General features: G+C 41.7%; 9 protein-coding genes across 14 annotated transcripts; 4 read left to right on the top strand and 5 right to left on the bottom strand.

Moving 5' to 3' along the window:
• The first annotated feature begins 1,042 nt into the window (after positions 1–1,042).
• LOC129591170 (zinc finger protein 853-like) lies at positions 1,043–3,806 on the top strand. Of its 6 annotated transcripts, none has more exons than XM_055486716.1 (8): positions 1,043–1,599; positions 1,671–1,859; positions 1,988–2,071; positions 2,130–2,213; positions 2,520–2,701; positions 2,916–3,071; positions 3,155–3,202; positions 3,274–3,806. In XM_055486716.1, the coding sequence occupies exons 1-8, from the start codon at positions 1,440–1,442 to the stop codon at positions 3,394–3,396; spliced, it is 1,026 nt and encodes a 341-aa protein (XP_055342691.1). In that variant the 5' UTR covers positions 1,043–1,439; the 3' UTR covers positions 3,397–3,806. The 6 variants fall into 6 exon arrangements, with proteins under 6 accessions (XP_055342691.1, XP_055342689.1, XP_055342688.1 ...); XM_055486714.1 differs by having other exon boundaries at positions 2,130–2,222; XM_055486713.1 differs by having other exon boundaries at positions 2,130–2,222; positions 2,514–2,701.
• On the bottom strand, positions 3,769–5,844 carry LOC129591169 (epoxide hydrolase 4-like). The gene is made up of 5 exons (XM_055486712.1): positions 5,403–5,844; positions 5,095–5,222; positions 4,880–5,031; positions 4,541–4,670; positions 3,769–4,386 (listed from the first exon to the last, which is right to left on the bottom strand). Exons 1-5 carry the CDS (start codon positions 5,634–5,636, stop codon positions 3,954–3,956), a joined length of 1,077 nt encoding a protein of 358 aa, XP_055342687.1. The 5' UTR covers positions 5,637–5,844; the 3' UTR covers positions 3,769–3,953.
• A 751-nt stretch (positions 5,845–6,595) lies between these two features.
• LOC129591385 (ras-related GTP-binding protein C-like) lies at positions 6,596–9,076 on the top strand. The gene is made up of 9 exons (XM_055487023.1): positions 6,596–6,962; positions 7,067–7,227; positions 7,323–7,417; positions 7,620–7,756; positions 7,832–8,031; positions 8,103–8,217; positions 8,281–8,423; positions 8,504–8,652; positions 8,742–9,076. The coding sequence occupies exons 1-9, from the start codon at positions 6,960–6,962 to the stop codon at positions 8,876–8,878; spliced, it is 1,140 nt and encodes a 379-aa protein (XP_055342998.1). The 5' UTR covers positions 6,596–6,959; the 3' UTR covers positions 8,879–9,076.
• Positions 9,077–9,365: 289 nt separating this feature from the next.
• LOC129591386 (alpha-soluble NSF attachment protein-like) lies at positions 9,366–11,390 on the bottom strand. Its single transcript, XM_055487024.1, has 2 exons — positions 10,996–11,390; positions 9,366–10,690 (listed from the first exon to the last, which is right to left on the bottom strand). Exon 2 carries the CDS (start codon positions 10,680–10,682, stop codon positions 9,783–9,785), a length of 900 nt encoding a protein of 299 aa, XP_055342999.1. The 5' UTR covers positions 10,683–10,690; positions 10,996–11,390; the 3' UTR covers positions 9,366–9,782.
• Positions 11,391–11,835: 445 nt separating this feature from the next.
• Positions 11,836–13,510, bottom strand: LOC129591299 (alpha-soluble NSF attachment protein-like). Its single transcript, XM_055486902.1, has 2 exons — positions 13,220–13,510; positions 11,836–13,020 (listed from the first exon to the last, which is right to left on the bottom strand). Exon 2 carries the CDS (start codon positions 13,002–13,004, stop codon positions 12,117–12,119), a length of 888 nt encoding a protein of 295 aa, XP_055342877.1. The 5' UTR covers positions 13,005–13,020; positions 13,220–13,510; the 3' UTR covers positions 11,836–12,116.
• A 180-nt stretch (positions 13,511–13,690) lies between these two features.
• LOC129591240 (probable ATP-dependent RNA helicase DHX37) lies at positions 13,691–18,607 on the top strand. Its single transcript, XM_055486822.1, has 9 exons — positions 13,691–13,888; positions 14,075–14,278; positions 14,395–14,495; positions 14,605–15,304; positions 15,361–15,474; positions 15,595–17,497; positions 17,835–18,003; positions 18,072–18,169; positions 18,254–18,607. Exons 1-9 carry the CDS (start codon positions 13,802–13,804, stop codon positions 18,328–18,330), a joined length of 3,453 nt encoding a protein of 1,150 aa, XP_055342797.1. The 5' UTR covers positions 13,691–13,801; the 3' UTR covers positions 18,331–18,607.
• Positions 18,608–19,134: 527 nt separating this feature from the next.
• On the top strand, positions 19,135–20,935 carry LOC129591242 (uncharacterized). Its single transcript, XM_055486825.1, has 3 exons — positions 19,135–19,794; positions 19,885–20,190; positions 20,435–20,935. Exons 1-3 carry the CDS (start codon positions 19,378–19,380, stop codon positions 20,474–20,476), a joined length of 765 nt encoding a protein of 254 aa, XP_055342800.1. The 5' UTR covers positions 19,135–19,377; the 3' UTR covers positions 20,477–20,935.
• LOC129591241 (thioredoxin-related transmembrane protein 2 homolog) lies at positions 20,805–23,093 on the bottom strand. The gene is made up of 5 exons (XM_055486824.1): positions 22,513–23,093; positions 21,984–22,158; positions 21,665–21,917; positions 21,226–21,355; positions 20,805–21,149 (listed from the first exon to the last, which is right to left on the bottom strand). The coding sequence occupies exons 1-5, from the start codon at positions 22,714–22,716 to the stop codon at positions 21,045–21,047; spliced, it is 867 nt and encodes a 288-aa protein (XP_055342799.1). The 5' UTR covers positions 22,717–23,093; the 3' UTR covers positions 20,805–21,044.
• Positions 23,094–23,692: 599 nt separating this feature from the next.
• LOC129591400 (transcription initiation factor IIB-like) lies at positions 23,693–25,481 on the bottom strand. Its single transcript, XM_055487037.1, has 3 exons — positions 24,758–25,481; positions 24,344–24,589; positions 23,693–23,902 (listed from the first exon to the last, which is right to left on the bottom strand). The coding sequence occupies exons 1-3, from the start codon at positions 25,181–25,183 to the stop codon at positions 23,693–23,695; spliced, it is 882 nt and encodes a 293-aa protein (XP_055343012.1). The 5' UTR covers positions 25,184–25,481.
• Positions 25,482–25,633: the final 152 nt, after the last annotated feature.

Genomic DNA, 25,633 nt, shown 5'->3' with positions numbered 1-25,633 from the left:
TAACACAATAGGGAAAGAACTCAAAGGAGGTATTAGGAGGTATGCAACAGCACTACGGTACTGTCATTCGTAAATAGCATATATAATACTTACTATAAAACTTTAGATCTGTCATATATAAAGTAGAGCTTTAAGTCTGTATTACTGCAAATAATTATTTATGTCGAACAGATTAAACAATAGTTAACAGTTGGCTTACGGAAGACTGGAAGACTATTATCATTATCCAGTCTTTTTAAAAAGAAAACACGCTGCAGTATAAGGAGCTTTCCTATATACAATTCCCAGGTACTGAGATGTGGAATGTTTCCTCTATCCTCTATTCAGCTTGCCTACGTTCCTACTAAGTCTTCGTAATGGGAGTTCAATCGATCGCAGCCTCGATAGGATAGTGTACAATTACTCACTAGTAATTGTGTGAATATCCCAGTAACACCTACAGGAACATTTGTAAAGGTACTGTGCGTAATGTACGCCACTTACTGTATGCCAGGAGGCGCTTTTGAAAAGCAGTTTGTGGAATTACCAAAACAGCTGCGCATTGGGCAACCCCTGCAGGTTTGGTGTTTTTTCGATTTGTTCAAATTCACACAATCCGTGCATACCATAGCTTAAAAAATGCAGAAAAACAAGTTAAGTTTGAAAACGAAAAGTTTATAAGTAAAAAGTTTTGAAAGAAACGTTTGATTTGCAATTTAAGGGAATTTCGTTCAGCATAGCGGTCTATGGCAGACCGCCTGGTAGACCTCCATGCTGAACGAAATTCCCTTAAATCGCAAATCAAACGTTTCTTTCAAAACTTTTTACTTATAAACTTTTCGTTTTCAAACTTAACTTTTTTTTCTGCATTTTTTAAGCTATGGTACGCACGGATTGTATGAGTTTGAACAAATCGAAAAAACACCAAACCTGCAGGGGTTGCCCAATGCGCAGCTGTTTTGGTAATTCCACAAACTGCTTTTCAAAAGCGCCTCCTGGCATACAGTAAGTGGCGTACGCGTAATAATGCAGATGCTACGCCGTGTCCAAATTTAAGGTTGCGGCACGCCGGATGTAAGTAAGCGTTACTGTAATAAATACCTGGACTCCTGGAGGATGTAGGGAAGCTGCAGTCTTGTAGGATGATTTTTGTGCCGAACGGCATGCACTGCATGCCATCATTGCCATGCATGTTACAGTAATCTTAACGCAGAGCTCGCTACCCTCGCGATAGGATACTGTCGCGTCCGCAACACTGTACGCGCACTGCGCAGTACTCAGCAATACGGCATTGAATACGTTTACGGTTTAGTGAAGTTTTCCTAACACTTTAGTTTTGTTTGTTGATACTTTTTCAGCTTTGAGATTGTACTGTTAGTATTTTTTCCAGAGAATTTTGATAATATAATTTATTGCTGGAAATATTTTAAAGTTCATGCGCTAGTGACAGCAGTCGCAGCATGTATAAGTTCAAAATCCTTTTCGAAAGCGATGGAACGAGCCGACGCTTCAATTTGGACGAGCCTTGCGATGGGGATGAAGAAACCCTATTTCACAAACTGCGAGCGAAGATTCTGACAATGATTCCGCCCGATCAGGATATTTTATTGTACTGGCAAGGTGAGATGACTGATCCTTCTGATTTACATATTCCAAGACAAGCCCTTACGCTTGGTGCATTTTAATTTTAGATGAGATCAACAGCAGGATTATTTGCGAAAGCGAGGAAGAACTGCGGATAGCTATGGAAGAATGCCCGTCTGCAGCCACTGGAATTACACAGCTCACGGTTATTCCCAGCGTAATACGACTGTCCACACCAACTGCCCCACCTCAACCTGACGCTGTCTTGAATATTGTCAAAATGCCTGCTGAGAGAGGTACAGATATTTTTGTTACTTATGAGCAATTCATATACAGTAATCAAGAGTAATGAGACTGAAGTTAGAACTGTAATGGATTTAGTCATTATTAAAAACAAGTTCTATAAAGGTAAATCGTTATGCAGAGCGAAGGCGATGTGTATGCGACACTTGCGGCCGAGCATTCAAGTCTCGCTCGCATTTGGTGGATCACATGCGGACACATACAGGTAAGAGATCATTCTGTGGATTTCTTTTCACGGTTTAATATGGATTTTGTGTTAAAAGGGGAAAGGCCTTACCGGTGTGAATTATGCGGTAACACCTACCGACATCGAACCAGTCTGAAGGGTCACATGAACAGCCATACTGGTCAGTTCGGTAAATGCTTATTTTTGGACTGTTGTCATTGTATACAGTATTAAAACCCTTCCCACTTACAAAGGGGTCACAGTCTACTTCTGCACATAATAATTATTAAAAAGTGTCTAAATTCTATGTACTGTGTGGCTTTTGCAGTTTCGGTTGTATGAGAGCCTTAACTTATTTGGCATCTGCAGTTGCTTACAATGTTAGTAAATCCGGCAGCTCGAAATTTTCTGTTGCTAACACCGTATTTGATATAATTTGATGGCTGTACACGACTTAATTAAAAAAGCGAATTTCTTGAAGCTGCAGCAGAACTCAAGCACAGTTCCCTGGAGAATTGCGTCGTTGATAACATTGAAAAAACAATCCCGACGCAATCTGCAGGTGCAAAGCCGCATAAATGTGCATTTCCTGGCTGTACCTATGAAAGCGCTTGGAGTTCGTATATGGCGGAGCATATGCGACAAATGCATGGAACCAGATCTGCGGAGGTGCGTTTCAAACGATTTTGGTCCTGGTTATATTTTACTTGCATGAAATGTGCACCAGAGCTGATTGTGAGATTAATACAGTATTTGCGTACGGACATACTTATTAAATACGGTATTAACCGCGGCAAACCCAATGGTCCGAGAAAAAATCGTTCTCGTGTGCATTTGGTTGTAGTAAATTCTCAAACATCTTGTGAGTTTTCGTGTCATCTAGAGTGAAGAACGGGAATTACGGCGAAAATTGTCAGTGGCTGAAGGGAAGAAGGGAAAAAAGAAAGGTAGAAAACCAGTGACTCCCAAGGCTGAAGATGCTGGACTACCCGTGTCCGAAGGCGGAGTCACGCAGGACGAGCCCGCATCTCCTTCCAGGGTATATGTCGTAAAACATGATTCGTGGTCCATAAAGTGCACTGAAATGTTAATATTCGGTTTATAACGCAATTTGCTTGCTAGGCTCTTAGAAGCGGGAAAAAAATCCAACCAGGCAGAAAGAAGCGACAGGTATTCTTCTGCTGCAGCTCCTTTGTACTTGACCTCTGTTTTGAGCTTCATGGATTGGTTGTTTTCACTAGCGTAAGCAGGCTCCTCAGAAAGCTCAGGAAGAAGAAGAGCAAGAAGATCAAGAAACCGCGGAAATTAATCCTGACCAATTTGAAGACGCGAAACTTATGGAGACTAATGGGACGGTGTCTTGAGTTAGACTTCAGGCGTTACACTTATCGATACTACTGCAAATGCAAGGTGCACTGGCAAACTGAAACCGCTTTCTCCAAATCGTTAAGGAACTGCTGATTCTTTACATATCCGTCCACTGTTACACATAGCACCATCATCAGTTTTTTGATGATGAATTGATGAGTGATGACCTATCTCTTTTGGAAGTACTTGTTTGTTAGTAGTACTGTACCATGACTACCATCTAGCCCCTAGTTAATATTACTTACTAAAATCATACAGTACTTTGAAATATACTTAATCATGATGGTATGTAGTGTTTTAAAAAAGATGGTTCTTTTACAAATATTGTTTGGCAGTAAAATAATTATTTAATGTGAGTTATATCCATATGATAAATGGAATTTATTGTCACCCAACTTATTCACTAAAAGCTTGGCAGACGAATTGAACCACCAATTAAAAAACGGCTTCCCTGTTATAAAAATCAATGAAAAGGTATCTCTTTAGAATAACAGCGATAAAAAAATAAAAAAAAACCCACCAATGTGAGCAAGAAACTAGCAAAGCTTCTAAATCAGTGATCAGACAAAAATTTGGCGATGGTATTGTTGACCACCTCAGGTTCCTCTTCATTCACCCAGTGACTAGCCCCTTCCACATATTTGAGTTCAAAAATCCCTCCAGCGAATTGCCCCGAAAGCAGTGCAGTTTCCGGACTTATGGCTCGATCACCCGTACCGAAGATCACCAATATGGGGAAGGGCAAAGGTTGGAATTTGATCGGTTTTGGTGGGTTGAAGCGAAACAAATTACGATAGTAATTGATGGGCGCAGTGAATGCTTTTGCGGAAGAAAAGGTGTACTTGAAAGCTTCGATGTCCTCCTCTTGGTAAGTGCCTGGTTTAGCTCCCATCGGTGCAACAGTGAATATCTCTTCCAGAAATTTAAGATCACTGGAGCTCAGGAAAAACTCAGGTAGGAAGGGAAGCTGGAACATGAAGATGTACCTAAAAAGGACGAAATTCGTTTACATAAACTATGCACTACTTGTATGCGAAATTCGTTTACATAAACTATGCACTACTTGTATGCATTCGGTTTAATACGTGTCTGATATGCGCAGCTTTTCGCACAGGTGCAGTAGAAGTATGCAAAACGCACCAGCTCATTAGTAGCTGCTTCGGGTTTTTCATTGCAAACTTCCAGAAAACGGCTGGATGGGGCGCATTAATTACCACCATGCTGGAGACCATTTCCGGGTACAATGAACCGAAATTCCATGCTATCATACCTGTCAAAAATAAATCGCCGATTGCCGATAGTGGCGGTGCTGGAAAAGCTATTAAACGTCTGTGTTCACTGAACCATAACTTTTACTGGTAGTATACTACAACGTGTACATAATGTATTGAACAATTTGAACCTCCCAACAATACATTAGTGAACGGTAAATACCGATTTAACGAAAACCATAAACCGAAGCAGTCTATACATGCGTACCGCCCCAGTCGTGTCCGACAAGAATACAGGAAGCGCGTTGCAAGCTCTGGATGATCAATCGCACATCTTCGCATAGTTTACGAATTTCGTACTCCGCGTAATTAGAAGGCTTTGACGAATCTCCGTAGCCTCTCAAGTCCACCGCCACAACTCTAAAACAATTTCCACACAACTGGGTTAACAAACTTATAATACGTGTGTGCTGCTAAACTCACCTATAGGAATTTTTGAAATAACGTATCTGATGCCGCCAAGTATAGAAAAACTCTGGAAAGCCATGCAGGAAAAGCATCAAAGGAGCATCCGGTGGTCCAGAAGCCACGTAATGAATTCTGATGCCGTTCTAAGCAAAATCAGGAAACGAGGGATCAGGAAAAATGTACTCAAAAGGGAACATTGTTAGACAAATCAATTATGAAGAACATTCTAGAATTTTTCATAGAAATGCGCTAACATGCAAGGCATCCACCATTGCCTTTTTCATGACGCTTTTCCAGTGTCCCTTTTCCCGTGTTCATCTCACCTTAAGATGCAGATAGCCGTGTTCCCCCAAAGCAGGATCCTGAAGGACTGCAGGCGGCTTGGCACGTTTCTTCACAGTGAAGAATCCTGTGGGATTTCGCAGGATTGTGAGGAAGTTGCTGCATATCCAAACGACACTCCAGAATACACCAATGACATACACACAAGCAATAAAAGCATATCGAAAAACTCTCTTAACATTCACATTTAAGCCAGGCGCATTTGTTTCCGCCATTTTTAATGGAAGTGTGAAAAGGAAATGGCACCCGTGACTGCAACACCAGTGCTACTGTGCTAGTATTAGAAATTACAAAGCACAACAAAAACTCATCAAAAGACAAAAAACCAAAGCAAACTGGAAATCAGATGATTCAGATTTGCTGTCTGTAGTACAAGATTTCAGGAATCGAGTGTAGAGAGTGCACAATAATATTGTGCAGAAGTGGCGTCTTATTTGATTTTATTCGTGATTTTACAGCCATTGCACCATCTGTGGACCCTCCAGTTGTTAAGTGACAACGTAACAGAAGCATGCGTGCGGGGGCCCATGCCACAGGCTGTTTTAACGTAAATCTTTGAAAATTCATAACTTTGTTCATTTCTGCATTAAATTTTTATGTATAGTCTTGAAAAATGCAGAATAATACACAGTATTAGGCAAAATAAATTTTTTCTTGTTTTTCTTTCAGGGTTATGCCCTGTTAGCCTGTACGGCTACCATAGCCGCCTATGGGGGATTTGTCATAGGCGGCTATGTTAACCGCAGGGGCTCCTAGTGCGTTACCCTGAAGAGGAAACAGAGAAGCATTTATTTTGTCTAATGCTGTGTATTATTCTGCATTTTTCAAGACTATACATAAAAATTTAATGCAGGAATGAACAAAGTTATGAATTTTCAAAGATTTACGTTAAAACAGCCTGTGGCATGGGCCCCCGCACGCGTGCTTCTGTTACGTTGTCACTTAACAACTGGAGGGTCCACAGATGGTGCAATGGCTGTAAAATCACGAATAAAATCAAATAAGACGCCACTTCTGCACAATATTATTGTGCACTCGTGTAGATTGCTGTAGTGTAGATTGCTGATGCGAGGGCTTCCCTTGCTACGGTGCGTTTGCCTGTTCTACTAGCGCTGGATGAACATTATACCGCACACCTGACAGTGGTGTTGTAGGCAGAAGTCACAAGAAATTTTTCAAAGCGTCGCTGGAATTTAATAAAGCAGTTAGTTACTGTTAGTACTATAAAAAGTGTCAAGTGGTAAACATACGGTCATACCTATAAAATTAATTATGATTGTTTCGTCTTCTCAATAATTTGTATCACATTACAGTTGTTATGTTTTATGGGAGGAGCGCTCTTCCTTTTTCTGATCTTGATGTTTGTTGTCGATGTTGTGTTGCCGAAAGATGCCTTAGCTAACAAAGCGACGTGGTTGGGTTGACATCCAGCAAGCGATCACCATCATTCGTGTAAGTTAAAAGAGTCAAAAGTGATTGATGTAGCTTTGGGAAGCCCACCTCGACGAAGTCAACAAACTGATCAGATAATAATCAAAATGGTAAGAGCCAAACATTCGCAACTTCCTTCCCATGCATTTACGTTACTGTACCTTTTTCCAAACGCAAAATTTCTTTTCCAAATTTTCGATTTGTGTTCTCGTAGTCGTCGTACGATGAGGATGGCCAGTACGATGGAATGTCCAGCAGCTATGCCGTCGGTTCATTACCGAAATTTGGTTATGGAACGGACGATTACGATCCAGAGTTTGGATCGTTTATGCCTGCTGAAGTCAAACCAAAGATATTGCTCATGGGTTTGCGAAGGTACTACTTGATTGATAATTGAAATCCATAGTTATTGTTGATTAAGTAGTTGTTCATAAATGGAGGATTTTGATATATACTGGTTGCGCGAACAGGTCTGGCAAATCGTCCATCCAGAAGGTGGTTTTTCATAAAATGTCACCGAACGAGACTCTATTCCTGGAAAGCACCAATAAAATAACGAAGGACGGTAAGACGCTAAGACTGGTGAATGTTTTTCCACTTTACAATTTGCATTTGCAATTTTAAATTTGTCTCCGAACGTATAATAAAAATAGTAAACGCTTTCGACTGCCAGAAAAGTGTGTAAAATCTGTTATGTTTATTCTGCTGTTTTATTCACGTGATTTGTACTCCTTCTGGTGGTTAATCCGTGTTTTTATAATGTGCAGATATTTCCAGCAGTTCGTTTATTCAGTTCCAAGTTTGGGATTTTCCGGGACAGATTGACTTCTTCGATCCGTCTTTCGACGCAGACACCATTTTCGGTGGTGCATGTGAAGCGCTCATTTTCATATTGGATGCTCAAGTATGGAATTAATTGGCTGTTATTTATCTTTGTCGATTGGGGATGTTTTGCGCAAATCACTTTTTCGCTTTTTAGGATGATTACATGGATGCTCTTGAAAAACTGCATGCGACGGTTAGTCGCGCATTCAAAGTCAACCCGAACATCCATTTCGAAGTGTTTATCCACAAAGTGGATGGCTTATCGGACGATCAAAAAATTGAAACGCAACGTGATATTCACTCACGTGCCAATGATGAGCTTTCTGATACGGGATTGGAAAACATCCATTTGAGGTGGGTGTGATCCGATCTTGCCATTCTGTACTTAGTCAGATAAAAATGCGCCTTGTTCTGACTACTTTCAGTTTTTATTTGACGAGCATTTATGACCATTCAATTTTCGAGGCATTCAGCAAAGTCGTGCAGAAATTGATTCCTCAATTGCCCACCATGGAGAATTTGTTAAATATATTTATTTCGGTTAGTTTTCTTATTGATACTGATATTTTTAGGAGATGTGGTTTTCATTGAAGTTGGTTTCAGAATTCGAACATCGAAAAGGCCTTTTTATTCGACGTTGTCAGCAAAATCTATGTGGCAACTGACAGTAACCCAGTGGATATGGCATCCTACGAACTGTGTTGTGATTTTATCGATGTGGTCATCGATGTTTCTTATATTTACGGGTACGTGATATTATCAGATTATTCACGAAAAAAATTTCGTTGCACATACTGAAAATGAATAAGATTTTGTGTGATTGCAGTATGCGTGAAGATGTGGAGGCTAGCGCTTTTGACAGCCAGTCGTCGTCCATTATTCGCCTGAATAGCTCGTACATTCTGTATTTGCGTGAGGTCAACAAGTATCTTGCTTTGGTATGTCTGCTGCGTGAGGAAAACTTTTCCCGACAAGGTAATCGGATGGCTTGCACTTGACATTATCTGAATATTTCTTTAGAAAACGGTGAAGAACATGTTCAAAAACATTGCTTTCGCTTGCAGGGCTCATTGATTATAACTTTTTCTGCTTTCGAGATGCACTGCAGGAAGTTTTCAATATTCGCGCCCGCGTTTCTGGGATTCGAGAAAGGAACCATAACAGCATCAGCTACACGAACAGCATTTCCAGGGATTACTGATAAAGTTTGATAGTGGTAAGGCTTATTGCCTTGTTTTGATTTTTACGTTGATGTTATTCGCTGTGTTGTATAAGAAATTCCTCGATAGTGCGGGGTATTTTTTGATTTTGTTTTCCGTAGTACAGTAAGAATCTGACTAACACTTCTTACAAGCTAATTAATTGTTATGGTTTAAATAAAGTTTTAACGCTACTTTGGCTCAACCATTTCGTGTAATTAATACTGCTTGGGTGTCTTTCTGTTAAGAAGAAATCACTTATGAAGAAGCGGAATCGGTAACACTAACTTTAGTCTCTAGGGCTGACTGTACAGACTTTAGAGTCGGTCCTGGTGATACGTCCTGTACTTGTATGCATTAACCGTATTGTCGGCTTTTTAGTTTTTACGTTACAAACTGCAATTAGCAAAAGGATAACCAAAGTGCAGACTGCAGATGTGCTTGTGTTAAAGGCACTTAAATCCCAACCAGTGCGTTTTGCAGCATGTTTGAGGAAATCATAATGTTACACTTTTATCATCGCTTTTATCTGAAGAGGAGTCGTGATGAAATAAAGTCAGTATTAGAATATAGTTATAAATTTCTAATCACAAGAACAAAAAGATTACATAGTTATATCGAAAAGATGAAACTTACAGTCAACGACAATCTGATGAACGAGACTTATGAAAAGCAAAAAAAATCGAAAGTGTTTTACGTGCAATGCCAACTCTTTGACACACCAGTGACATAATGCAATACTAATAAGCGTACAAACGAGTAATTCGACCACCAAAAATTGTCATTATTATTAACATCTAATGCAGACGTGTCCCACATCAACGAAATTAATGTTTCGAAGCACTTTAACAGCGCACTGCAGAATGTGGTAAGGGTAAAGGTAGCACCAACAGCAAACGGAATCACTCATGTCAGATCAGCTTCACCCAAGGTTCGTTTCGCGCGCAGCAGCAGCTGCGTTGTCCATTGGTCGATCCGGGAAATGCTATCGTATTCGCGGACAGCTTCCGTGAAACCATCCACATTGGAATCCTCCATACAACCCAAAACTTTCTTCAACAATCCATACTCTCGAGTATCCTGGAATGACGGGAATGTCTCTTCGTAGCGTGTTAACGCGTGCTGCGCATTCAGCGGATCGACGCATAAATGGCACAGTGCCGCTTTGAAAAAGTACTCCTTGGCGCTGTACTTCAGCATGGCATTCTCGGCATTTCGGTTGGCAATCTGCTCGAAGATCTGAATGGCTTTCATGTAGTCCTCCTTTTCGGCGGCATAATGCGCCACCTTCTGCAGACATTTGGCGGCATGACTCTGGGATTCCTCGCCTTGATAGTAATCGGCCGCCCGCTCGTAATGCACAATGGCCTGATCGATGTTCTGCAGTTCCGACTCGTAAATCTCCGCAATCGTAATATGCTGTTTGGCGGCCATACTGAAGCGGCCCATTTCGGTTTGGATTTCTACGGCTTTTTTCAGGCATTCGATGGCTTGATTGGCGTCGATTTTCTTGTAACACACACTGGCGTCGATATATTTACTGGCTGCTTCGTTCTTGTTGTCCGACTGCAAATTCAGTCCGGCGGCTTGGCTGAACGCATAGCCAGCCTGACTCCAGTTCTTGGCCATTTTAAACTGGTTGGCGGCTTGACAGAAGAGATCAATTGCCTCGTCAATTTTGCTTGAGCCACCTCCAGCGAACTTGGACCAAAATCCTCCTGATTTCCCAGAGCCCGCTTTCTTTTCCGCCTCTGCAATCAGCTTCATGCCTCGCTGTTCTTCGGGACTGGCGGATTTCTCTGCCATTTTCTTACCTTCAAAGATTAAAACAAAACCAATGCAATCGCATTTATTAAATCTTACTACGACAGGAATTTCTAATCTGTCGTAAGCTGTCAAACAGAGTTGAGACTTGAGAGCTGGTGATGCTAACGGCTAAGTGAAGATTTTTTGCCTACACGTACTTTGTCTTATTTTAAGTCAACCTAAATTAATTAGATTAGAGGTAAAGTGTACTATTTCTTCGTTCTTCAGATTTTACAGTTCTTTAGGTTTTATGGAACTGTTGGCCATCCAGCGCCTATTAATCTGACAAGTGATTCATGGTTAGCGTACTTACTAATTTTATTCCTGACTTTGAACGAAACCTCCTTAGTATCACCTCAGAATGGAATCAATGATAGCTTAGTAGGTTCAGCTTATCCGCTTCCGATTCGCATAAGAGTTAAGACCAGTAAAAATTGGATAACGAGTGAGTCCAATTAGGTTCCAAAGTGCTGCTGCACAACATCGACAAAAAGGATACTTCACAGTTAACACGCAGCAAATTTGCAAAAATCACAAATTACAATATAACTGAGACCTTCCTGAGCGATGTGCGTAACAGATGTCAATTCAATCAATCGATAACAACATTCACAAACAGCAGCGGGAACTACATAAAAAACTGGCAGGCAGCTTTAAAGAGGAGCCAGATTCCAGAAGGAACACATATATTGTCGTTTTATTACCCACAGAATGGGCATCCGTAGTGCGTGGCCAGTAGGAGCGTCATTTTAAAACTGCCACTATGGGGGGCTGCCATAGTGAATAAGAGGGAGCCGGAAACAGTCATGCAAAAATAATCTTCCCACGGGCCATGGTACAGAAATTCGCTCCTCGCAAGTTCCCTTTGATATATAATCTGATTTATCCATGTTTCAAATGATTTTTTAAAATATTAAAATAGGAGCATACCTTTGTTTGGAAAGCACATCTTTTTCTATAAGGCATATTATTTTTGAGTTTAGGTTTATACGATAGTATACGATATGTAACTGCGATTACGCGATAGGACATTGATTACGCAGTACGCACACGAATTTGCACAACGGCCTTGATCTCCGCGCGCTGTAAGAATTTTGCCAGTAGATGTATTAGTGACTTTCATACAAGTTTAAAGCTGTTATATATGGTGATATTTCACACTTCACAGGTAAATTATTACATATCAACGTGCACAACACAAAATTCAGCTACACGGTAGGAAAAGGAACTTGGAAGCCGTGCTTAATTATATAGGTCACCAACAACACTATCACAAGGCGCGCACAACCTTCGAGTAAGTACATGATAAGTACATGATAAGTACATGATAAAGTGCACTCATCAGCTCAAATAAAAAAAGCGCACGACGCTAAAGCAAGTGTATCGAATTACTGTGTATCTATTGCAGAATCGGTTACAACCTTAGGATATCAATTACGTTAAGTCAGATTCTCCCAGTGTTCGCTTAGCACGAAGCAACAGTTGCGTTGTCCATTGGTCTAAGCGAGAAATTTTATCATAGTCGTTGACCGCTCCGGTGAAACTATCCACGTCCGACTCCTCCATGGCTGTCAAAACTGCTTTAACCAATTTACATTCCCGTGCATCCTGGAAAGCTGGGAACGTCTTTTCGTATCGCGCCACCGCATGTTGCGCGTTAAGAGGATCGACGCATAAATGGCATAAAGCCGCTTTAAAAAAGTAGTCCTTTGCGCTGTGTTTCAGCACAGCGTTTCCGGCATTCCGGTTGCCAATCTCCTCGAAAATCTGAATGGCCTTCATGTAGTCTTCCTGGTCCGCAGCGTAGTGGGCCACTTTTTGCAAGCAAGCAGCCGCCTGGCTTTTATTTTCTTCTCCCTGAAAATAATCGGCAGCCTTCTCGTAATGCTGGATGGCTTGTGCGATATTCTGCAGTTCTGTTTCGTAAATTTCGGCAATGTTAATATGCTGCTTTGCTGCCATGCTGAATTTTCCCATTTCCGTTTGAATTTCTATAGCTTTTTTCAGGCAGTCCACGGCGCGGTTAGCGTCTGCTTTCCTGTAGCAGACACTGGCATCGACAAACTTCATAGCCGCATCATGTTTCTTGTCGAGCTTCCGGCTACCTTCCGCTGCTTGGGTAAAGGCGTAACCAGCCTGGTTCCAGTTTTTGGCCATTTTAAACTGATTGGCGGCTTGGCAGAACAGCTCAATGGCGTCCTCCATTTTACTGTTGCGATTGCCGAAAGCGCTGGATAAAAATCCTCCGGAGGAACCTCCCGCGGCTTTTTTCTCGGCTTCCGCCAGGAGCTGCGTGGCTCGTTGTTCTTCTGATGAGGCCATTGTCAGTGTGGTCACGCTGCAATGCAAAGAAGGAATCACAGAAAGCCTTAAGCAGATCGCATTGTTTTAAGGAAGTGGTTGCAACAAAATCATTAAAAACTGTGACAAGTAAGGTCATGAGATGCAGTGCATCGTGTATACCGACAAGATTTCCCAAGAACTGAACCAGCATGTAGTACAGTGGTACACAATCCTTTCAGATGGAAGTGACTTACTTTGAAGAGATTATCCTAATTATGAAATTATCAGATGCCTAACACTTCTCTGCAATAACAATAACAACTCCGTATTTCCGCCTCCTACGAGCAAATTAAACCTTTTAACTCTCAACCCAGTTCACAATGAACCGGGACCCGATACAATATAACGTCAAGTGAGGAATGCCAGCGCTGTGAAAGAAAATCTTGATAAAACAGCGCAGCGAACCGAAAACGAGTTTTTTGTGGAAAAGTTAGTCTGGAAACCCAAGAAAATCCTTTAGCCTAGCCTTTTTATCTCGCAGTCTGTATCTGAACGCCTAAAAATCGATAAACATCCCAGCTGACGACAGTGAGCCGTATTGACCCTAGAGTAGGATCCAGGAATAGGAATCAGAATGGGATGCTTTTTGGTGACTCTAAGATGACCACCCGAAGAGGCGGTTGTAGGGCTTCGTAGTCGGTGCAGTGTTTGACGAAAAGCGAAATCTGAATTTTGAAAGTAGCGCGAGAATCATTTCTTTAAATTTTTATAGCTTCTGCCCCTTCTGGATTCCTTAGTGAGCTTTGCATTATTACGCTGTACCCTGAATCGTAGTAATGGGGAAAAATAAGAAAGGGTTTAACTGGAAAGCCAGACAGAACACATCTGTTACCGTCGCTAGCGGACCAGCGATTCCATTGCAGGTTAGTACAGTACTTGCAAATATAAGTTCCCCGAGCTTTATATTTTCTTGCGAAATCCAAAAGCTTTTCTACTTATGTGGCCTGTGTTTGTCAAATACTCATTAGACTTATTAGCTTCAACCGTACAACTGAATGTTGCATGGTGTGTTCACGGTATATGCCGGAAAGTTTCTTTTCATTGTGCAGCTTGATCGCGGAATTGCAGAAAATGCTCCTGATGCGACCACCGGAAACGACGCCGTCCATGATGACAGCAATGCCATAGTCCTTCCCTCTCAAAAGCGAAAAACGAAAAAAGCGGAAGTTTGCGCACCGAAGCAAAAATTTTTATCACATCGACAGAAAAAAATGCAGGAACGACTCAAGGAGAAGCGAACGAAAAGTGCTAAGGTAAAAATCGACTTATGTGTGCCGTTTGTATTTCGCTTCGCGAAATTCGCGTTCATAATTCATTGATAGTCTTTCATTCATTTTGAAATTCTGAATGATGCGTTATTATATTGCAGCGTGGTGAGCTTATTAAGGCAATACAAGCGGTCCAGGCCTCCGAACTGGAAACAAAAGAATTCGTCTCAATCACGCAAATGCAGACTAAAGGATTAAAAAGGTGCACCGCATCTTCCATTTTTTTATTTGCTTCTTGAATTACAAAAGTTATATATTTGCAAGTTTCGTTCTGAAAACCGGAAGAAGTTTGAAAATGTGTTTCTGAATAGGCACCGACTTGAAAAGCTGCGTGCTAGTTCTGGAAAAAAGAAAGTGAAGTCTTTGGCGAACGAAGAAGATGACAGCGCAGTGGAGAGAAATTCCGTCGTCCAGGAGACGAGTGAATCGAGCGACGACGAAAGCCAACCTGAATCGAGCGACACCGAGCGAAGACAGTCGCGTGATATCGACGTTGATCCTGTTCCACCGCTGATCGTTTCGGAATTCCCCGATGCTCAGCCGACTAGCAACATCACGGAAAATCTCGGTACTCGTGATCGTGATAGCTCGCCGGAAGCGGAAACGGTGCTTCCGAAAGCGAATCCCTTCCGGCGCTTGCACAACATCCCCGTGTCCCGTCTCCCGGAAATTCAAGATCAGCGCTCCAGATTACCGGTTACCGGCGAGGAGCAGAGTATTATGGAGGCGATCAACACGAACGATGTGGTTGTAATTTGTGGTGAAACGGGATCAGGCAAAACCACGCAAGTGCCGCAGTTCTTGTATGAAGCAGGATACGCCAGTGGCGATGGTATTATTGGTGTAACGGAGCCGCGCCGAGTGGCGGCTATCAGTATGTCGCAGCGGGTAGGGACGGAACTGAATCGCCCCGACGAAGTGTCGTACCAGATTCGTTACGAAGGGAACTGGAGTCAGTCGACAAAAATTAAGTTTATGACGGATGGTGTTTTGATGAGAGAAGTTGCCAATGTGAGTGTGTGCTTTCTAATCCGTTTAGAAGGGTCTGAGAGATTTATTTTTTCCAGGATTTTCTCTTGCAAAAATACTCGGTCATCGTTGTGGATGAAGCACATGAGCGGAGTGTGTTCACTGATATCCTTATCGGATTGCTGTCCCGGATTGTGCCCTTGCGGAGAAAAGTAAAGACGTCGTATTCCTTTTTTTGAAGACAGTTTATCTATTAATTTTTGTTACCAGTAGCATGGATTTCGCTACCGTTTCAACGGAATTTAATCTTGTTTAGCACTCTTGTTTTGCAGAAAGGAATTCCACTCAAGTTTGTGATTATGTCTGCAACATTGAGGATTGAAGATTTTACCGAGAACAAACTACTTTTTCCGTTTCCGCCTCCGGTTATGAAAATTACAACTCGGCAGCACCCGGTGACGATCCACTTTAATCGCCGTACACCTAGCGAAAAGGAATATCTTCAAGATACGTTTAAGAAAATATGCAAGATTCACCAGACTTTACCAGCTGGAGGGATTCTGGTGTTCGTTACTGGCCAGCAGGAAGTCCATGCGCTGTGCAAACGTCTTCGAGAGACGTTTCCCAGAAATGACAAGTCAAAATTGGGAAAGTCTAGAGCTGCGACTGATATCGTTGTAAGCGAAACTAATAAGGAAAAACAGCCAGACGAATCAGTCGTTTCTCCCAGTCCTGACGTGAACACATTCAAGCTTGATGCGTACCCGGTGCACGCGCTGGACGAGGAAGAAGGGCAGGCGGTTACCGAAGCAGACGAAGATGTTGATGAGGATGATGCGGAAATGCTGCGACATTCTGATGAACCGATGACTGTACTGCCGTTGTATTCTCTGCTTCCGTCTGAGCGACAGGCACTGGTCTTTCAACCGGTTCCTCAGGGAACGCGATTGTGTGTTGTGGCTACCAATGTTGCGGAAACCTCCATCACGATTCCCGATGTGAAATATGTGGTCGATACAGGGAAAACCAAAATGAAGCTATATGATAAAAATACCGGCTTGTGTACATTTCGAGTAGTTTGGACGAGCAAGGCATCGGCAAATCAGAGGGCCGGGCGAGCGGGACGAACCAGCGCGGGACATTGTTATCGTATATATTCTTCTGCCGTGTTTAACGACGATTTCCCTCAGCATACTCCACCGGAAATTACGCGTCGTCCTGTGGAGGACTTGGTTCTGCAGATGAAGGCTATGAATATAGAGAAAATTGCAAATTTTCCCTTCCCGACTCCGCCAAGTGTCAGCGCCATCGCCGCCGCCGAAAAAGAATTGTTAAGTTTGGGCGCTATTGAGCGCGTGGTGCATCCGAAGCACAGTGAAACGGCGGATACGGTCACTTCGATTACATCATTAGGAAAAACCATGAGCTTGTTCCCGGTGGCACCGAGATTTGCCAAAGCGTTATCCCTGTGCGGGGATCACAACCTGATGCCGTATATGATCACTCTTATATCGGCTTTATCAGTTCAGGAACCAATTCTGGAGGGAAAATTAGGGACGGATGATAGTGCGCCGGAAAATGACCCTCAAAGACGTTCGTTTTTAAACCAGTTAAAAAAGCGCTGGATTGGGAGTGGTTTTTCGAAAAAGTTGGGAGATCTTATGGTTTTGTTAAAAGCAGTGGGAGCGGCAGAATTTGCCGGTTTAACATTCGACTACTGCAATCAGCACTTCCTTCGCTTTAAAGCCATGAAAGAAATACGGCAGTTGCGTCAACAGTTGACCAATGCTGTTAATTTGGTGTTGCCGAAGATAAACTGTCTAATGGACCCCCTGTTGCCGCCTCCGAGTGAACTGCAGTGCAAGATGATGCTGCAGGTACTACTATGTTGTATGCAGCACAATATAGCTCGGAAAATTTCACCGGCGGAAGTGGCGGCGGCAGAGCCGAAAGAAAAGGCGAAGTTGCGAAATGCGTACCGGACGAGTATGTTAGAGGAGCTTGTATACATTCATCCGTTTTCCGTCGTTGGACAAGAATCTCCGGAGTTTGTTTTATATCAAGAACTGTTTGAGGGGAATCGAATCTATTGCCGGAATGTGGCTGAAATTGACCCAATTTGGATACCGAAATTCGCCCCAGTGGAGTGCGTTTTCTCACCGCCGTTAGACACCCCGGAACCGCGGTTTGACAAAAAAACCGGCAGAGTCGTATGCCATCGGACAAGCACCTTCGGTGGGGTTGTGCATAAGAACTTTCTTTAGTTTGACATTAAATACGTTAGCTATAGGAAATAAATACAAATTTTGACTCGTTTTAAACTTGTAACTACGGTGCCTTTATTTGCCATTCAAGGTCTGATAATTACTGATAATTTTCGATATTTCAGAACACACAGTCTTTAATGTATTGAAAATTTTTAATCTCTTTGGATAACTGCAGTAGATTAACATGTTTGCCCACGTTTGTATTTATTGGCTTTGATTTGGCGGAAGGTTGGTTAAACGCGATTATAACCCGAAGAGCTTTTAAGAAACTGCATTATATGAAAATTATTGGAGCTTGTGTGCAGGACCGCATGCCTGGATTTTGCCATCAGTTGAAGTGGACTATCCAGCTGGACTGGATTTGTATCGGTGGTTTGGAAAGTTTTTTCTGGAAGGCGCCGTTCTTGAGTCCCTGAAGCCCTTGAGCGTGCACCTTTTGGTTAAGCCTGGCATTATGGTGAAAAGCTGGTCAAGGTAGCGCTTTCGATTTTACGAAGAAGCATTTGACATGCTTTTTACATGTGCCATCTGTTACGTTGTAGTCTCCAACCGAAAACTCAGACATTTCTACGGGCACTCGCTGATCGCAACATTGATTGCCGCGAGAAACTGCTAGCGATATGGCGCAGAGAACCACAATGTACGTATGCACAACAAGCTGAACAAAAAAGCAATGGACAATCCATGCTGCAGCTCAATTTGAACAGTTGCATTTTTTCCGTAGATCTGATGTATGAATACCTGCAATGGCTTCCTACAGCGTATCATGCACAAGCGCAATCCATATGGCCCCCAGGATGAAACGGTGCATGACAGATCTTTCGAGAATGCAGAGGACTGCTTTTATTCGAATAGTTGTTTGTTGCTTTATTTTCGAGTGAAGCTGTTAAATTGTTGGTGTTTCGAGTTTTATTCTTTTGAAATTGCGGCATCTTGTGGTTTCTTCCCTTTTTTTTGCTTATTACACCAGATAAACAAATAATTCATGGATTGGAAAGTGTTTATTGGAAATTTGTTTTCGATTTCCATTTAGGAAATTTCACAACATTTTCCGTTACACCCTCCACAGTGTAGCACGAACAGGAAAAAAAGAGTTCCTACGGTAGCTTAAGTCTTTTCGTGAGCGTAGCAGTGCATTGTTGAAAGTTTGAGCGGCTCCAAAAGCTGTACAGCAGCAATAATTACATCCTACTTTCAGTACTCGTACAGTAACCAAGAAAAACGCTAACGATGATGCTGTAGAATGCTTGTAGACGTACTGGAAACATCGCAGTCCGCCGCACTATACCGCAATCGTAGAGCCGCGGTGGAGTAACCCTTTTTTTGTTTACCATGGTGTGGGACTCTGGACACAACCAAGAAAAACGCGTGAGACATCATGACGTTAGTGGTTAAGGCACGTAGAGCTGTTGTAGTCTGTAGATAAAGCCAAACTGCCAAAGGTTACAGAGATGCGGATTATATGTACTGTACGGTACTCGGATTTATATCCGCATGTCCAGTCACCAGTGCCAGTCACGAATTGACGTATTAATACAAAGTATACAGCCTCCATTCGCGGGGACCGTCACTTTAATTTTTCAGTGACCACAACCATGGTCTGCAGTCTGCACTCTGCACAGACCCTGCCACAACTCTTGGATCATTTCTTGAACTTTCTCTGCTTTCTGAAGTTTTTGAGAATTTTTCACCATTCTGGTTCTCGAAAGTCAAAACGTACAAATTATCATTGGATTTTGTCAAGTGTGGGGCATGTTACTAGTTTTCTATCAGTTTTAAAGTGTCCCTGTATGATTGTATCAATAAGGGCTTGATATCATTTATTGCGTTACCGCTGTGCAACTGAAGATGGATCACGCTAACGGAACCGAGGAAAGCGCTGCAGATGATATGAATGTTATTGCTCCATCGGATGCGCTTTTTTGTCCAGATCCCGTTAGCGTCGATAATGGAAAAAAGCCATACTTGGTGTACTCTCAACATAACGAACAGATCTTCAAGGAAATTGCAGATGTGCTAACCAAACAGTCCATCCTTGGTTTGGCAACCGTGTTCGATGCCACGAGCGCTAAAGTTCAGCTGCGGAATTTGTCATACTTCGTCATTTCTACGGTATCCCCGGCGATGACGTACGTGTTCGACTGTAACAATGTGGTGGCGGATGATTTGTTTTTGGATTTACGGAATATTTTGCAAAATCAGAGTGTTTTGAAGATTGTGCATCCATTCGATCCTACTGTCGGCTTCCTGATTCATCGTCAACATGTGAGCAGAAATTTTCGGGATCTATCTTTGCGACGGAATATTGTACCGATGACTGTCTGTATTTTGCAATAAGGAACGTATTTTTTTTAGATGGATATGAACAATATTTTTGATCTCCAAGTCTGTGACAAAATTCTGCGGAGCTTGGGAGAAACCCCAGAATTGGCGTCGTTGACGGAGTTGATTTGCTTGTATGTTGACCCTCAATTCGTCGATAAGCAGCCAGTTGAAAAGGGCAATGTTGGACTGGATAGCAAAGCAGTCGAAAGAGGAGCTATGGAATTGCAAGCAGCGATGCAGGGAGCCTTTCTGATCGACATTTACCGCAACCAGCAACAGGTGATCATTAGCCCTGTTGTGCAGCATTTGGATGCGAAGGTCAAGGCGGAATTGGCGGTAAGTCAGCTGTTTTGCCTATATACATTTGGCTTTCACCGGTTTAGCTGTATGATTTGTATCATATCATTTGTATCATCATTACCACTCAACAAAAAGTACGTAGTAGTAGTCGCGAAGTTGCGGTTATCAATAAACTGATATAGACGCTTTCTAGTATTTGTGTTTTACGTGGTATAACTGAAAATATACACCGATTTTCGCTAAAAAATACTGACCCACCACGATTTCGGCTTGTTGGTAGGTTTTCGGGAAAAAGCCACACCCGGAATCCGCAAAGGCCTAAATAATAAAAATTTCACTGGCCTGACCGTAGTTGGAAAAGACTGTGACTATAATCTGTTTGATTTACTGAAACCCTAATTTTCCGGAGTTACTCTGGACCATGTTGGATAACAATTACATAATCCGAAATTAAACCGCTTGGAGGAATTATCAGCGGTGTTGTAAGTCTAAAGATTTCCTTTCAATAGCATCCTGCATGCAACACCGTTCTGAAATTCGGATATTACTTCTGCCACTGCTACAAGGCAAGCCTGAGATAGAGTGCATTCTTAAGTTCCCATATAAATTTCTAGTCTGATTACTAACTGGTGATTGTGCAAATAAGTACTATACAGTAACTGCGCATGAGGACAAACTGCCCTCTGCAACATTTCTTCATTCGGTTGAGAAAACTTTTGTAACGAAATTGTATACTGTCAGAATTTTCGTTTGTTAAGACGAACAACAAATTTACATCAGTAAAACCTGGACTCAGACTCTTTACAACAAAAAATCCTAATTATAACGTCTTGTAAGCACTGCAAGGACAGCAACAGAAAAGAACGGAAGCACTATGAAACTCCTCAAAATCAGCTTGTCTTTTTCTCCTCCAAATCTTGAATAACTTTCTTCCCAAGACGACTTTTGCATGCTTCGTATTCATTGTTCAAATCGAAATCTTGGATAACGGTAGGCTACGAAACATTTGCAAGTTAGCAAAGCTTTAAAAAAAGCCGTCACTTATGTAAACCAGTAGGAGGTAGTACATACCACTGCAAACTCATATTTGGGCACTTGTCCTTTGGCATCGACATAAGGTCGGCGAGTATGCGGTTGGCCATCTTTAAAAAGCATAATTGTGGGTAGCTGCCGCGTCCAAGCGCCAGTACCTATTCGGTACCTAAACCAAATGATCGCATGATGAATCGAATGAAACCGAATTATCATCGCTGCATCTCGAAAATAAGGAGTACACAATAAAAAGGAGTACACAAGGCATAAATACACAAGGAAATACACAAGGAAATACACAAGGAGTACACAAGGAAAAAATAAGGAGTACACAAGGCAAGACATCTTCAAGAGAAAATTACTATCAAGTAATTCAGAAACTGTTAACGTTTGCAGTTTTGCAGCAATAATAAAAGCATCGGATTTTTTCATATTATTCTGCAAGGGCCCTAGAAAATTATATCTCGCATCTGAATACTTTTGAGCCACTTCCGAGTATCGTCCCACATCAATCTTGCCAAATCGAAAATTCGGCAGCCAGTATTTGCCGGAAATTTCCGCAAAAACCGGCGCCATGTCAATGCACTTCATGCTCCAAGTGGTATAAAAGCACACTAGCCACGTGCTGCGAGTATCTTCCCGTATGGTCTTCTCCATGTTTTCTAGTCCGGAGAAATATTCAATCTTTTGTGGTCCACTATATATTGGCTCGGGAAAGAAAACGATCTGCACTGCAAAAAGAACATCAACGGGTTACGGACATTTAGCAGAAAACATAAATTCGATAAATAACAAACCTGCACATATTGCTAAATAAATTAGTCCCTGCGCCGGATGTTGTCGCCAGAATAAATAAACATTTGCCACTTTGGCGTATGTAGCGAATTTTTTTAGATAGTGCTGCCATGTGGGAGCCCCACGATTTTTTATCACAGTTATGCAGCCAACAAATATCAGCACTTCGTGTTCCCGCTGGAAAAAAAGAACAAAAATCAGCTTCGTAGAATCGTACGTATTCACACTAAATAAAAACTAATTAGCGCTTTTTCCGTCTTAATTTTTTTCACAGTATAATTTATTAGGAATTAGGATATTCAACATGTTTGATAGCTTGAATCAGTTACCCAACAGCTTGTTCTTTTCGTAAAACTCTAAAAGACATGTGCCCATATAAAACCAACGCGATCAAGCTTGATTTCCCGATAAAAAATGAGACAAACTTATTCGCACCAATGGTAATGATGCACAGATTTTCCAAATGTTTACCACAATACTGCTTCCATTTTGAGAAATATTCTTTAATTTTAGTTTTGCATTATCACTTACCAAATCCAGTGCACATGGTCCCGATTCAGCTGTATCTTTAAACAGGAGCGTACAAAACGGTTTCACGAGACGCAAAAACATAAAACTAACGGCAAGCGAAACATTAAAGATGTAATAAGGATGAGCATATTTCTTGGATTCTAGAGCAGCTCGCGATAAAAACGCTCGCGCATCCGATTGTAACCCGACAATTTTATCATTCATATTGCCAAATATTCCTGCTTCTTACGTATGGGGTCCTAAAGGCAGTCGATCGAGGATAACCAAAGTTTCACAGCAAATTCTTAATTCCGTAGCAAAAGTAAAAGAGTAACTAGACTTCCACAAACAAGATGACGTACCACAAAACAAGGTACAAACGAAGTGGCCTTTAAAGTGTAAACAATAAAACAGCTTTATAACTTACGATTAATACCGAAAAATGCAGTGCGATACCGACGGTCGTACATTTATGTTATACCGTCCAATACATATGGTGTTCCGAAATCCGAAGTCGAGGAAACCGCTCCAGTTAAGTATGAGTTACTTACCAGTTACCATTAAGGTTATGAGTATGATATAGCTGCAGCCTGTTTACCACACACCGCACGAAGGCATATTACTGATAGTAGTTACCTATTGCGCAACTGCATCTTAAAGTTTTATTGTGCTATAAAAATTAATTCATACATCCCGTAATTTAATAAGTACTCGTACAGTAATAATTTACAGATATTTTGCTCGTGCTGAAGTTTCAAAGTGCGTAGCGTCGGTAGCGAGTACAGTAGACAGTACAGTAGTACATACAGTATTTGATATTACAGATTATCATAGACATATCCCAATCACAGCCCAATAACACTAATTATCAAAAGCACCAATAAGCCAGGGGTACAAATGGTAAGAGACTAAGAACTAAGAAGTATTTGTATTGTACGGTAATTTGTACCAATGTAAACGTACACTTTTCATAAAATTGCTTTATTCTCTCTTGATCTAAAAAACATAAAAGTAATACATATCGGATTCATTGTCAGACTTCAAGGCACAAGAAGGACGAAGTGTTTAGAATTGCCTTCCATTAGCAAAGTTAAAGATGCTCGACCATGCGAAAATAAGAATAATTTATAAGAAACAATAACTCAACCAATTCCAAAGATGGTGTGAGCAAAATTAAGTCCATCATTTAGCACTGACAGTTTTAGCGACTCAGGAGATGCTTATACGTTTGGCGGATTGTACTTTCAGCCACACCAGTTATTTCACCAATTTCCTTGGAAGACTTGGTTGATTTTGATGCGGCACAAGCGAGAAATATAGCAGCAGCAGCCACACTAACAGGACTGCGTCCAGGTACAAGGTCCAAATCCCGAGCTTTCCGGGCGATATGGGTTGCAGCACGTTGCACGGGCTAGCAAAAAAAGTAAATTTTATTCAAAATTTTTTTGCTTACTAGTGGCCTGTGTAGCCTAACAAAAAATATCAAAGCGGAAACGTTCCATAAAAATTGTTGAACAATTAACTGAAAATTCATCTTACGTCTAGCAAGAAAAAAGTGAGACGGGTAGTTTTTATGGTGAAAAACTTTTGCGAGCAGAACTTAAAGACAAAACGTAACAAAGTACAGTTACTGGAGTATAGAATACTGTTATATTTTTAAAATTAATTTCATGTTTTTCTTCTCATATTGTAATTTCCACAAGAACCACTTCCGATTTCCTGCCGTAGTGCCACTATAGCACTGGTGAGTAATATTAACGACAAAATCAACGAAGACTAATTCAAAGCCCAGTAATTAAATGCAACAGAAAGCAATGTCTTGCAGAAAGTAACACGTAGACCTATGGCTTACCGAAGGAAGAGCCAAATTAGCGCAGAACCGCGGCATCAAATCTCCTGTGGTGACCAACTCCACACTGGCACCAACAGTGCTGAGAATTAATTTGAAACAACGGCCAATTTCCTTCTTTGATACACGGGATATCGCACAGATTTCTTTAAAGGTTCGAGGTACACCTTCTTTTCGACAGGCTATGTACACACAGGAAGACGCTATAGCATCCGCGCTTCGCCCGCGAAGAACTTTCGATTCATAAACCTAAATGAGCATTCGTAATCGATATGAGTACAGATCAGAAACCGTAACAAACCAGACTTTTGCAGTCCTCCGTTATCCTTCAGAAATATACCCTTATTTCTTACAATTTATTATGGTTCGCTCCACACTTTAAGGAACGTCGCTATTTTGAATCTACCGTGGACGCACCTGTTTGAATAAAACGTTTGCCTGATCAACGATCGTGCGAGGCAGGTTAATCCTCTCAGCCATGGTAGAAATTTCTTTAAATGCCGTTGTTAAAGCGCGATCCTGAGCCGACATGGTTTTTCTGTTCCTGTATTTGGAAAATCCATTGGCATCCAGTCCAGCTGAGCCTGTGGCACCACCAATTATGGTTGTCAGCTGATCGCCATCCAGAAGCGGATTTTCTGGGCCACCAACACGCGATGGATCGTCTCCACCACTTTCGTTACTGAATGTCCGCCATTCGGTTCCAACGTCTATTACGCGGTCACCCACAACCAGACCGCATTCGGGACACACCAAATCACCAGCCCTATAGTCTTCCACGAGATCAGCATCTGGATGACTGGGACAGCATACCCGAGCAGTCCGAGGAAGACGCGCAGCCATTGCGCTACTAGACGGACATTCGCACTGTCGCGCTTAGGGTTAGAGTGAACTGTACTAAGCGCACTTCCGTAAAAGCTGGGGCCAATCCCACTATGTACTAATCTTGTTCTGTATCAAACAAACTTATGGCAAAATTATATCGTAAAAAGATCTACACGGAAAAAAAAGAAAATTAAATTCCAATTTTGGATATTAACCAACGAGAGATTCCGATTTCTGATTTTATTACGAGTAAACGTTTGTACTTTGTACCATGCGTTTAATGAAACAGCACACGCACGAAACGACGTAACCAAGATGCGTACGAGTAACGAGAACTAACCGCAAGGCTTGGTGTCCCTTATCACATATTGGCATATTTACTGCATAGCTTCCGTAATTCGGACTTGTGACTTTGATTATGACGAAGACAGAAAAGAATTCTTGAACATTGTTTGAAGTTCATATGTT

Source organism: Paramacrobiotus metropolitanus, unplaced genomic scaffold, assembly GCF_019649055.1.
Source record: "Paramacrobiotus metropolitanus isolate TYO unplaced genomic scaffold, Prichtersi_v1.0 Parri_scaffold0000045, whole genome shotgun sequence".
NCBI classification, from domain to species: Eukaryota; Metazoa; Tardigrada; class Eutardigrada; order Parachela; family Macrobiotidae; genus Paramacrobiotus; species Paramacrobiotus metropolitanus.
The sequence above is the reverse complement of the archived record's forward strand: the minus strand, read 5'-3'. Positions and strand labels throughout refer to the sequence as shown.

Excerpts from the sequence above, each read along its gene's own strand:
- LOC129591242 (XM_055486825.1), top strand. The coding sequence starts at position 19,378 with ATGGATCACGCTAACGGAACCGAGGAAAGCGCTGCAGATGATATGAAT. Across the intron at positions 19,795-19,884 it reads TCCTGATTCATCGTCAACAT|ATGGATATGAACAATATTTT; the intron begins GTGAGCAGAAAT and ends TATTTTTTTTAG. Across the intron at positions 20,191-20,434 it reads AGGTCAAGGCGGAATTGGCG|GTTTTCGGGAAAAAGCCACA; the intron begins GTAAGTCAGCTG and ends GCTTGTTGGTAG.
- LOC129591385 (XM_055487023.1), top strand. Across the intron at positions 7,228-7,322 it reads TTGCTCATGGGTTTGCGAAG|GTCTGGCAAATCGTCCATCC; the intron begins GTACTACTTGAT and ends TTGCGCGAACAG. Across the intron at positions 8,032-8,102 it reads TTGGAAAACATCCATTTGAG|TTTTTATTTGACGAGCATTT; the intron begins GTGGGTGTGATC and ends GACTACTTTCAG.
- LOC129591386 (XM_055487024.1), bottom strand. The coding sequence starts at position 10,682 with ATGGCAGAGAAATCCGCCAGTCCCGAAGAACAGCGAGGCATGAAGCTG.
- LOC129591170 (XM_055486713.1), top strand. The coding sequence starts at position 1,440 with ATGTATAAGTTCAAAATCCTTTTCGAAAGCGATGGAACGAGCCGACGC. Across the intron at positions 2,072-2,129 it reads TCACATGCGGACACATACAG|GGGAAAGGCCTTACCGGTGT; the intron begins GTAAGAGATCAT and ends TTGTGTTAAAAG. Across the intron at positions 2,223-2,513 it reads CAGCCATACTGGTCAGTTCG|CTGCAGCAGAACTCAAGCAC; the intron begins GTAAATGCTTAT and ends AATTTCTTGAAG.
- LOC129591240 (XM_055486822.1), top strand. The coding sequence starts at position 13,802 with ATGGGGAAAAATAAGAAAGGGTTTAACTGGAAAGCCAGACAGAACACA. Across the intron at positions 13,889-14,074 it reads GACCAGCGATTCCATTGCAG|CTTGATCGCGGAATTGCAGA; the intron begins GTTAGTACAGTA and ends TTCATTGTGCAG. Across the intron at positions 14,496-14,604 it reads CAGACTAAAGGATTAAAAAG|GCACCGACTTGAAAAGCTGC; the intron begins GTGCACCGCATC and ends GTTTCTGAATAG.
- LOC129591400 (XM_055487037.1), bottom strand. The coding sequence starts at position 25,183 with ATGGCTGCGCGTCTTCCTCGGACTGCTCGGGTATGCTGTCCCAGTCAT. Across the intron at positions 24,590-24,757 it reads CAAACGTTTTATTCAAACAG|GTTTATGAATCGAAAGTTCT; the intron begins GTGCGTCCACGG and ends ATGCTCATTTAG. Across the intron at positions 23,903-24,343 it reads CTAATTTGGCTCTTCCTTCG|CCCGTGCAACGTGCTGCAAC; the intron begins GTAAGCCATAGG and ends TTTTTTTGCTAG.
- LOC129591169 (XM_055486712.1), bottom strand. The coding sequence starts at position 5,636 with ATGGCGGAAACAAATGCGCCTGGCTTAAATGTGAATGTTAAGAGAGTT. Across the intron at positions 5,223-5,402 it reads ACGGCTATCTGCATCTTAAG|AACGGCATCAGAATTCATTA; the intron begins GTGAGATGAACA and ends GATTTTGCTTAG. Across the intron at positions 4,387-4,540 it reads AAGCAGCTACTAATGAGCTG|GTACATCTTCATGTTCCAGC; the intron begins GTGCGTTTTGCA and ends CGTCCTTTTTAG.
- LOC129591299 (XM_055486902.1), bottom strand. The coding sequence starts at position 13,004 with ATGGCCTCATCAGAAGAACAACGAGCCACGCAGCTCCTGGCGGAAGCC.
- LOC129591241 (XM_055486824.1), bottom strand. The coding sequence starts at position 22,716 with ATGAATGATAAAATTGTCGGGTTACAATCGGATGCGCGAGCGTTTTTA. Across the intron at positions 22,159-22,512 it reads GACCATGTGCACTGGATTTG|CGGGAACACGAAGTGCTGAT; the intron begins GTAAGTGATAAT and ends CTTTTTTTCCAG. Across the intron at positions 21,918-21,983 it reads TTATTTAGCAATATGTGCAG|TGCAGATCGTTTTCTTTCCC; the intron begins GTTTGTTATTTA and ends TTCTTTTTGCAG.